Genomic DNA, 12,415 nt, shown 5'->3' with positions numbered 1-12,415 from the left:
CTGTAGCAATATCTGTGTCACTTTAAGTATGTATACATGCTATCAATAATACACAATTTGTGCAATAGAATAGATATTACATGGACAGTGTTTTGACAGAGCATACACCTGCTATATCTGCTACTTCCAATTGTTTACTATGGACACAAAATTTGATGTCTTGCTTGAAAATGGGTAAAGATTTTGATTTCAATGGTCAGATACCTCTTTAAACTTTATTGGATACTTTTGTATCTTCAATGGCTGTATCATCATTGGCCAATAGTCTTGATTATGACCATTTGACCATTTGGACACCAAGAAGAAAAGAAAAGTGAAACAAGACAACAAGTGGAAATCAAACCAAGAACTTTAATAAGGTGATCACAGCCCCATTTCATAAAAGATGTTAGGATAGCAACTCTTCCTGGAGTGGCAACTTCCAATAGCAACAGCCAATCGGGAAGCTGGATTCTTGTCATTACCATGACAATTGCCATGCCAGTAAGAGGTGCTAGATCATATCAACTTTTTTTTTCTAAAATGGGGCCCAGAACTGTTGCAGTAATACTGTAAATACACAAATTTTTGTGGTACATAATTTTTAAGCATTTCGTGCGACTTTGGCTAGTGCAAATTTTAAAATCCGTGACAATATCTTCATAATTTTCTCTGCACATTTTGAATGGGTTGACAATTGTGCAGCGCAAATTCAAGAACTCGCAAATATGTTTTTGAGCCGCTCAGCAAAAAAAAATATTAACCCGTTGAGGACGGTTTGATTTTGCTACAAGACGCATTTCCCATAGACACCTGCCCGAGTTTACACGGGACTCGTCCTCAATGGGTTAATAGCGCAAAAACATGGATATTTACAGTATACATATATTGACTGCTTGTGAGGATGATGGTGGAAATTATCATTCCCGAGGTGCTTTTCATACCGACCCTTCTATCACCCCGAGGCGTTAGCCGAGGGGTGATGGAAGGGTTGGTATGAAAAGCACCGAGGGAGTGATAATTTCCTCCACCATCCGAATACAGAGCAGTTAATATTTGTTTTATATACCTCATCGTTTAAGACTTAACCAAGATCTAGGGCTAGACAAATACGAAGTGAATTCTAACTGTTAGGCCTAAACGTTAGCCCTAAAATCAGGCCACAGCCTGCGCTTGCTTGCATGGTTTTCGTGCATTTCGTAGACTGCCTAGTACGCACAGTACATTGTACTCACTCACACGGCCTTCGGCGAGCTCCTGCATAAAATCGTGGCAGTAGATTACAGTATACATCCAGTTTCCCGTCGCTCGTGTTTTAATTTGATATATGCTGAGATTTGTCTCTGCTTCGGGATCCTAAGAAATCCTTATTGCAAAGTGTACGATCTTTGATCCAGCTCACTTCAAATCACGGAGGAGAGCTCGATCACCATGCCACGTTGTTCAAAACATGCCTGCTGTACGCTACTGCGATGATTTTGCATGTGTTTATACGATGCGCGTGATGAACGTCTTTGGGTGGAGGGGTTGCGGACACCGCGCGCGAAGTCTAGTGTACAAAAGTCGCGGAGGGTTTACGAATTCTATCACGAGGGTTTTGCCTTTCTATCACGAGGGTTTGGCCTTTCTATCACTTACATGAAAACCCTAAGGCAAGATAGACGGGACTACACCTTGTCACGTGATATACTTTTGACCAATCAGTGATACGAATCTCACTTATAAATGAGGTATTGAATATAATAATCAATATCCCAAGCGCTCCGTCTTTTTTCTCTGTCTCTTTCAGACTCTCTTTCTCGCACACACACACTCTCTCTATCTTTCTATCTTGTTTTCTTTCTCTCCTATTCTCTTTTTTCTCTCTCCTGAAGAATCTCTAAATCCTCCATTTCAGGGTCCTCTGCATCTGTTTTTGTGCCAATCACATCATCTTCCCATATATACATATTAAACAGTTCATATGTAACACATTGCACTTCATCTCAGCGAGAGGCCTCTAAAAGACATTACCCAGCCACTCATAGAAGTACAGATGTCCCACATGACAACAGCCACGGTCAAACTGGCAAAAGATCGAGAAGTTTAAGATCGTGAAGTCTTTGCAAAGTTGCTCGTACCTCCAGACTGGTAGCCAAACTTCTTGTTCTTTAAGATCTCAAAGTTTGGGTGACTAGTGCGCTTGTGCAAGAATGGAGAAAGAGTACATTGTCTGACAGCTAAGTGATTGTGATGTAACAATGCACATGGGTGCATCCCATTGAGGCACTATCCAAAAACCATTTATAAAGCAATGCTCCAAACAGGTGGTGGACTGGTCACCTGACAAACTTTGCAAAGTTTCAGTTGCTGGCATTCACACTGCCGAAAGAGCAATAAGATAGGTGGGGTCCGGGAAATTTTCCTAATTTGGGTTGGAAGTTTCGCTAGAAGTTTTTGGAATGTTTGCAGTCACACTGGAAAAAAAAAATAGAGACCATAAAGATAGCAACCTTCACCTTTGCGATGTTTTGCGAGTGTAAACACAGCTAATGGTTCCATGGATGGGGATGGCCCATGAATGAGAGCCCTGTGAAGCAGTAGTTACCCCACAAACCCACCATGGAGGCTTTGAAAGGTTAAAAGAATAAATCAATGCAGCTTTAATATAAAAATGGCTCTTGATGCAACCGTTTGTCAAAACACTCATCATATGGTTGCTTTGCAATATAATCACTCAAGTTCGAAGAATGTTCAAACAACTTTTAATTCCACAAACGAACTAAATTGACACAACAATATTATTCACAAGGAGCTGGTCTTCCTTCAAATCAACTTACTTTGGTAGTAGTGGAGCCCTGAGGGATTTTTACTTTACCCCGTTGAGGAAGGACTGATTTTGCTATAACATGCATTTCCCATAGACACCTGCCCGACTATTCTCAGGACTCGTCTTCAACGAGTTAAGTTAAAGACGATGTGATTGCATTCATAGTTTAATAGACATATAGTGGCTGCACTTTCTGCTCATCACTCCAAATTTGCCAGCAAACACTCGCCGTGCCTGCATGACACAGGGGTTATCGTACGCGGTGCACCGCACTCCCAGACTTTATCAGCGAGTGTAGTTAGTTCTTGGATGGCTAACTATGAGTCCTTTCATCAGTGATAAGCACAGTGTGAATGACATTGTAGTAGGGAGCAATACCATTGATGATGTAGAGCCCATGTGAACATGGCTATCAGGTACCTGGTAAATTTGTTAATCGGTACTGCTGCACTACAATCTGTAGTCAACCACTGACAGAAATTGAATGCAAGGCACACTTTGCTCATTTTCACTTTACATCTGGGCACAATTTCATGAAAGTTGTCAACCCTGACAAGTTGTCAGTCTCTGGCAATCTCAGTAAAATCCTTGTTTTGATTGGCTGAGAAGCTCTGGTCACTGACTGTTACTATGGTGATTGTCAGAGACTGACAACTTCTCAGGGCTAACTTTCATAAAATGGTGTCCAGGAGGCAAAATATTGTGAATGGTCAGAGGGCTGGAGAATTAGGGCGATGGGGAATTCTTCTTCCTGGAGTGAAGACTCATTCTTGAGAAGCTTCATGTTTAATAGTCAACCCCCTCACTGCCATCTCTCCAAGATGCCATTGGCACAGTCTGCAAACAAGTCAATCATGGTAATGAAGGAGTTAACCCAACATCCACTTCCAGCATCACAGTAACAACACATGACCTTTGAGTGCTCTACAAAAGTATATGAAAATCATTCCTCAAACTCACTCAAATTTTACAGCTCTTTCTTCCTCAATGGTCCCTTTACAGATTTGCATGTTTTGATTGTATCATTTTGTTGAATGATAAAAAAAGTGAATACAAATTTCAAAACATTGATACACCATAAAGAGCAAAATACTGCATGAATTAACAGCTCACAACACATACTTTTGAATGGTGTCATATTCACAGTTATCTCACATTTCATACAACTTTGACAGTTAAAGTTGCAGAAGCAATGCTGTACAGTATGCACATGTACACCTAACTCACTGCTATTTGAAAATAAATCATTTGTAACCTTGCATTTCTAAACTAATAAAAAAGCTTCTACTATCTTGAGTTTAAAGAAAATTTGAATATAGTAAGATATGAAATTTTAAGCAATAAAAGTGACACAATTTCAAAAAAAAAAAAAAAAAGAAGGTCAGTGACCATCACCTGGTCATAAACAATCTATTGGAGTACTACTGACCATGAAGAAAAAAAAAGTCAAGGCTCAACTTGTTGCATATGCCCAAACTTGTGCAATGGGCTGTTCTTGTTTTATTTCTTTTTTAATTCATTTTTTTCCTTTTTTTTTTCTTTTTTTTTTTTGGGGGGGGGGGTTTGGGTCATTTTTTGTACGTGAATAAGTTACAAATGTAAGATATTTCTATTCTTTTCTTTTTTTTGTAGAATAAGATCTATGTTTAGCTGAATGTGTATGAGGGATACATGTTTGTACTTTAACAACACAACCACTAAAGCAACTTGTAATTGAAACAGATCATGCACAATTCTAAACAAATATTAACTTCTCCAAAAAAAACACCAAAATCAATAGAAAAATATCAAACAAAAATAGACTACTTATCCTTTTATGCATTTCACAGGGGGAAAAAATTTACAATTAAGAATATCAAAATGCCCAAGTCATTCATGGCTACTACAAATAAAATGAAAAGTCAGCCACAGAGCCGAGAGGAAAAATTATATCATTCATTTCTGTTTCCCTTTACTTTCCATTACATTTCATTTGATATCTGAGGGATAGTAGCATTATGGGTTGAATGTACCCATTATTCAACAACTGTTTCACATGTTAACAAAATTGATTGCTCTTAGATGAAATTTGTTTCCATGTCATTAGCTCTCATTCTGCAGGATATTAAGCCCACAATATCAGAAACAAACAAAAAAAAAACCAGAAAAAAAATTCTTTCACGATGCTACCGACCCATCAGACTGGAGGTGAGCATTAGGAATTACGGTGATTCCTATGCGAGACATCAACATACACTGGTCCAACAACTACTCTCCTTTGTAAATCATCATAATTTTCATAATTTCCCCCTCCTGGAATCACTATAACCCGCCACTTAGTGGAATGCCATCGCAACATCACATTTGGCTGAGAGATTAATTCATCAAATGTCCTAATTACTTAAGTGACACTAGATACGGACCATTAGCCATGCTGACTGGGGTCAGATAAAGCCTCGAGACATTAGCAATCATTACCACGGCTAATGCGCGAACCAGAATTTCATGCCGACAGTGGTTCGTCTGGCTCTATACCAGATAATCATTTCCAGCGAGATGACGGAGGGAATACCAAACATGTCATTAGCAAGGAAATATTCATTTCCTGAAATAATTTTCCAGCCCCCTCATCCCTTCTCTATTTTTCACAAAAACATGGATGCAGATTTGGGTTTCCTGGCATTTTAAAATTTTAGCCTTGTATAGGCGGGGGTGCATGATGTAATAATTTTTGTCCCTGAGGAAGGTGTATTGTACATCTATCATTCATATTAACAAATTTGCACCCTCATGAAACATACAATAGACATCATTAGTGGATTATTAATCTTCTAAAATAGTTCTCTCTCCGCTGAGTGAAAAGATGAATGTAATTTCAACATTTTTTGTTGTTGTTGTTTTGAAAACAGACAAGAGGAAAGTGATGTTGGTATGCCCAGCAAATCATTTATCTTTACCTCATATCTGTGTTCAACTTTTAATTACTGTACATACAATGCTGAATATTTTGCCAGGTTTCTATTTATGTGAATTTTGCAAGTCAGGTGCGATTTGTGAATTTAAAAATGCGCAAAAATATTGTCTCTGATCCTGACATGAATGTGACGTGCGCGCATACATTTTTCCTTTCACTAATCTCCTCCACGATTGTGAATTATAACCACTTGCGAAATCATCCGGAAGTCCTGATTCGCAAAAAGATTAGACTTGCTAAGTGTATGACGTAAACAGTTAGTGTCAGACTTCATCATAAGACAAAAAAGATCACACTAACATCATATTGTTCTTCCCATGCTGATTGAGATTTTTCCATCACTGTTTCATCTTACAATGTTACTGTTTTTTCGAGAAATTATAACAGATGATATATTTCCAGAATATGAAGAAACCCATTTTATGCTCTTTACTGAAAAAGCATGTCATAAGAGGCTATCTTTTGAGTGATGAAAAGTGGCTTCATGTTTCTGAAATATGAAATGTAAAATGCTGCATCTTCTCACTAAATGTTTACATTGCCATGGGGTATCAAGATAACACACAAATTCACAGCTCTTTAAAAGCCAGGTGCAAGCAATTCACTAATGGTGTCACCTGAATTTCACTGATAGCAATATTTGACATTTATTATCATCTTTTAGTCATCATAAATTCTGTAATCTGATTGGTAGATCAACTATGGAATATTTCATGTACTTTGTGAATGAGGTCATTGCCCCTATTGTATTTTGTGTTTTGCATTGTTCATGACTGAAGTGTTGTTGATATTTGTGCACATCGTAACTAGCAGCAAGGCATCAGCTACTTATGAGATAAGGGACAAGAAAGCACAAGTCGTGAGTAGAAGAAAGTTTCTGAAATATGAATCATGTTTTCATCAAAAATTTACCAATGAAATCACACAAAGAATTCATTTACAGATCTATATCTATGCAATACAGGAAAATCCTTGCCCCCTACTTGTTCTGACGAAATAAGAAAATACACTGTATCTACGGTCTGGTGCCATATTCCATTTCGCATTTGGTCTTGTGGAATATGGCACCAGACTGTAGATACATGTATTTCTTGTATTCCGTGAACAAGCAGGGGGTAACTAATAGTATCAAATTGACCATTTTTCATCATGGCTAACAAGTTTCAACAACAGTCACTGGGCAGAGGAACCAGAGTCTCTGTAAGTACAATGTATGAAAACTTTAACATGATCATTGTAGAAAATTAGATGATGTAGAAAACTAGATGATAAACAGCAGAAAAAACAAGAACAACAACAAAACCTTTCATGAGGTCAATAAGGAAGTTTTGTAATGTTTTAAAGTCTGCACAAGGTGAGAATAAAGTATTTTCCATAGGAACCAGAAAGTTTGTTCAACCTTGACCTATGAAGGCTTATTGGTTTCGACTCAGATTTTAACAACGGATTTGAAAAATGAAAGAAGCTTCAGAGTAGTTTAATAGAGAAATTGCAAATTACTCAGATTACCTGAAAAAAAAAGAAAACAGCTCAATAATTCACATTACAAAACTCCCTTCATAGACAGTGATACTGCACTAATTCGCATTACTGGTGGAAAAAAGAAATCTATTTCAGCTAAAACATTAAATTCCTATCTCTCACAAGGTTTTCATTTACACAAAGTCTCTTCACACTCACTCCAAAGTTCCCGGCAAAGAACCACATTTTGAAATCTATCCAAGTTCCATTGCTTACCTGAATCAGGTGGGCCTACTGCTAAAACATCACAAGGTTTTCATTTACACAAAGTCTCTTCACACTCACTCCAAAGTTCCCGGCAAAGAACCACATTTTGAAATCTATCCAAGTTCCATTGCTTACCTGAATCAGGTGGGCCTACTGAATCAGTTTATGGGAATTTTGGAATCTCATTTGAAACAGCTTAAAACCAGTCTCTCTATTGCTGCTCTGGAAATATACATGCAGTAACTTTGCCTAATAGCCCATTGAAGACAAGCTGATTTTGTTAGAACACACATTTCCCACAGACACCTGCCTGAGTATACTCGTGACTAGTCTTCAATGGTTTAAAGGTGCTGTGAACTGCACATAAAATCTTCTCACATTCAGGATACGGTTACTTAGAATAAATATTGAGAAATACAATTTGGTACTATCCACACTACTTTTTTTGTTCCCTGAGTTTGATTTCATGTACTGCTGCTGTTGGTGTATTAGTGAAGCAGTTCCGGTCAAGAGGACTACACACAGAATCCTCTGAAAGAACCCATTTCATAATACTGAATGAACTAAACAAACCCCCATGTCAAATTCAAACTAAATGACGATCAATCTCATGTGGTAAGATAACCAGTGAACAAGCTGGCCATCTTCATTTATACTATTAAAATATTCTCTAATTTCACAGACACCGCAATGGGATTACTCGGTTACTCTGACCAAAACCGTGTAACCATGGCAACAGGAGAGAGGCAGAGGGGCGTGAAAGGTTGAATCCTTGAATCACAAAGAGTCGCATGGAGGAAGACAGTGTAGGACAGCGAACAGAAAGCAGGTTTGTTGTAATGTAAATGTGACCATGGATATATGTAGCAAATAAATGTGGTTTACCACAAATGTGGCAGACAATGTGTATCTACCAGTTACAGTGCTACCATCTGTAGGCCACAATGGGACCAAATTTTATAGTGCTCTGCTATAAAACTCAAGTTTGCAAACCTGTTGTAGAGCTAAATCATTGGTGAATCACTGTTTCTCATAAGATGTTTCTTTCATTGAAAACACATGATAATACTTGGGAAGCTTCCAAGAAATCAATCATATTTCATTGCTCATATATCAGAATTAGGATTTTACCCCTGAGCGATTTTAGCATCAAACCCAACCTCTCACCATTCTCCATCTCCACAAATACAAATTTACAAGATCAAAGCATGATGATGCCACATAGTGAGGGCAAATTTCTCTGAGACAATATCAAAACCAAAAGAAACTCCTCCTGCCATCGGCAAAATGGTATCAAACAAAGGTGCCTAGAAATGGGTGTTAAATTTACACAGCGACATTTTTGGGTTGTTTACTTTCTAAGACTTACGGTCACAAGAAGTTGGCACACACACACACACACACACACACACACACACACACACACAAACAAAAACACATAACAGAACAAGACCAATAATTCAATCTTAAGACAACCAGAAGAATACCTTCCAAGTGGGTACTAAATGAAAAAACAAAACAAAACAAAACAATGATAATAACATAAGTACCATAAGAATATTTCATCCCTCACTGCTACGTGGACAGTGTGACACAGTGTGACCTAATGGTGCCTCAACACTACTCTACAGCCAGTCTCCACAAATTTATGAATGAAATCTGTGAATATTGATAAAGTGTTTCAAAATGGGATACCACCACAGCCACCAAGAGCTGACAATCTTGCATGACGGTAGATGGACGATACAAAAAGATTGACGTAAGAACCGGAAGGCAGAGTGTGGCTTACCAAGGGTGTGAGGCTGTATGAATCGCACCAGCATTCCCAGGGCCCGGACGGCATTAGACTTGACCTTGTCGTGGTCGCCGGCAGCGTGTATGGCGGCCTCAAAGAGTCTCTGCAGCAGCAAGTCGGAGAACTGGGAGACAAAACCATCGTCCCCCGATTCCCTAGAGTTCAATGAGAGTGAGAAGGATGTAAAGTGGACTGTTGGTTGGCTTTCCACGAAAAACATGTCGGGCACTATCAATATCCATTACTAAACTTATTCGTTATGCAGAATAGTTTGCACTGCATTATGCATTATATTGACATGCAGTGATTTCTTTTTTTTATGTTTGAGTAGGATTGTAGTTTTGTTTTTTTTTGTCCTTGACTTTGAGCTAAGACAGCACTCAACATTAGCAGTGGCCCAGTAGCCTGGGGCCACTATTAATTGATGTTGGGCCACCTCACTTTAAGAAAGGTTATCTTTTGGTGGCCCGATTGGGCAAATGAGATTCCAAGTGGATTGTTATGTTTCTTTTTATTTTTGGCCACTACATTGATTTTTTGAGTCACCAACATTTCACATTTGAACAATTTAGTGGCCTGAATGGGCCCCCAAAGAAAACATTTAGTGTCGAGCCCTGGCTAAGAAATATGTAATATCTCTTTTTGTTTCTCTTTCTTTTTACTATTTCTGCCAGCTACATGTACATGTGTACATGTTCTTTTTGTTAGTGCAGGTGGAGGTGGGGAAGCAGTCCTTAATATATCGGGCCTATATATTGGTCATTTTGTATGTCAAATTGTGTCTAATCTCTTTTATATATTCCTAATTTTGTTGGCAAAAAGACGCATGTACATGTAGAACATCTAATATCATCATATATAAGAGCTTATGCAAACATTGCATGAAAGCAATAGTACATGAGCAACTGATCAAGTAAACAAATCTGAACAAACTGGAGAAAATAAAAGATATGAGATTGAGAAAGAGAACATCCTGTACATGTACCATCCAAATGTTACCATACCAATATCATGTTGTATTGTAGGTGGAAACCACAGCATGTCCATCTCAGTCACATCAATACAGAATCTTACTGTTCTTTACGACTACTCACAGTGTATGAAGGATAATAGCTCCAGTCCTCAAGGAAATTTATCAACACATATATGTGATTTACTAATACTTGTCAACATATTGGTTATTTTACTAATACCAATTAGTCAATCATTGTTTTTTAATCTGTTGGGATATAAGATAAACAAGCATTTCAAGATTCACAATGCATGTATGTCAGTGAAACATATTTTTAAGGAAGTCACCTTGTATCCAGAATACATAATTAGCTGACAACTGATAAGTCATCACTTCCATGGGTGTACAAAGCAATCACAATCTAATAAACCCAGTGTTGCACAATTTTTCACTGTTCAAAGGCTTTGAATTAATAGAATTCATTTGAACGAATGCTGCCTCTGGAACAATTTTTCCCTCTGTAAGAAATGCAACACTAAACATGAATATTAAGACATTTATTTGGTTCAAACTAAACCTCACATGGATGTTCTGCGAATAAATGATCTGTAAACCTTGAAGAAGACAACGAGATGCAATTTGTTTTGTTTGTTTAGTGTTCTATCATATATTGTTTTCATCTTAGGAGATGTGACAACAGAAATCCATTGTGTACACCCCTGCAGCCTTGAATTAACACCTGTGAATTATGGGTTCTACTTGGACATGCATAATTTAGAAGGAGGCATCTGCACTTTCACATCAAGCACCCTTTCATTTGCACTGAACTCATCAGCAAATGTTCACCTCTCACTTCCCTCCGTCACACATTAGCAAACATGCCCTAATCAGCGGGGCCCCCTTTGGCACAGTACATAAACACAGCTAATTTGATTCCCATTTCAGCATGGAATAGCGGTGCCCTTTCAGTAAGTGTGTGTGTGTGGGGGGGGGGGGGGGAAGGGAGCATTACTAGCAGGTATAGGCCCCATGCTGTCTCCCCATCCACTTCCGCAACATCAATCGAAATGCTATTTTGCCTCGCACGCTTCCGTTGGGATTTGAACTGAGTACCTAACCAGGAATTAATCTGGTTGTCGGCCTCTGGTTGCAGGCATGAAGGGAATCATGTTTCGCGCAGGTCATGTGATAACATTGGGGGCTGAATTCTGAGAATGCCAAGAAAAAATTTAAGGCATACATTCCCTAGCAGCTCAGTGACAAACTTCTGTCAAATATCATTCGCCCTATATGCATTTATGGAAGAATATATCTTGTTACGGAAGCAGAGCATCCTTTTTTTCAGCATCCGGAGCTAAATTACTGAATCTACATTCGTTTTTGTCCCCATCACTCCGACATACACACCCATGTCAATATCTTGGACAGCTTTCAGGGGTATACAATTCCAGTGAGACATCCAGTGTCTACCAACTAAAATCACATACAACCACTTTTGAGTGAAAGTTTCAAAGTGATCAATGGTAAATAGTTTCTGGAGAGCATGTACAAGACAAAAGGCAATAGAAATATGAAAACTAAAGAAACCACAGAAAGGGTAAAATCTCATCATGTCAAGATTTTCACCTCCACAAACTTGAATGACACTGTGACACTGTCACAAGTATCATCAATTCTTATCTTATTCATTCATTTATTAATTTCATTTTCTATCATCAATGACTTAAAACAGCTACCATGGCAGCTCGCAGGACAAAATGAGGTAGTTTACAGTAACAGAATTACATATCAATGTCACATACAATTTTGTTTACAGAGTAAGTGACATAACTGTGTAATAAAAAATTGATTTATGATAACATACATGTAATTGCATACAAATATACTATTAGAAATGGGAGTCCCAATTGCTACAATGTATGTGTCATGGATAAGTGACTCCCTTTTAAATGGAACTCAAGGAGTTCAATACAGAGGAATGAAATGAAAAATAAATGAAATGAGGATCGCTTTCAAACCATTCTTCCCTAAATGTCGGCATCCTATTTTGATAGGGAGCCAAACTGGGACCAGTGATCTTTCTAGTAGTGATCAACAATGCCCTGGCCACTGCCAACAAACACAATCAGATATTCAAATACGTCGATGACCTCATCATCATAGAAACATGCCTGATCAACAAACCATTAACACTTCTCA

At 38.2% G+C, this 12,415-nt stretch overlaps 1 protein-coding gene across 1 annotated transcript in view; it reads right to left on the bottom strand.

Annotated features, from left to right (window-relative positions):
* Positions 1–12,415, bottom strand: part of LOC139741414 (HEAT repeat-containing protein 6-like) — a 92,533-nt gene that overhangs the window by 57,742 nt on the left and 22,376 nt on the right. The window contains exon 18 of the mRNA XM_071652000.1: positions 9,259–9,419. Within this exon, the coding sequence (XP_071508101.1) occupies positions 9,259–9,419 (161 nt within the window). The remainder of the gene's footprint in view (positions 1–9,258; positions 9,420–12,415) is intronic.

This window comes from Diadema antillarum, unplaced genomic scaffold (genome assembly GCF_040938485.1).
Source record: "Diadema antillarum isolate AM-2024a unplaced genomic scaffold, OU_Dant_1.0 seq00000927_RagTag, whole genome shotgun sequence".
Lineage (NCBI taxonomy): Eukaryota > Metazoa > Echinodermata > Echinoidea > Diadematoida > Diadematidae > Diadema > Diadema antillarum.
Note: the sequence above shows the minus strand (reverse complement) of the source record. Positions and strands in the feature narration are given on the sequence as shown.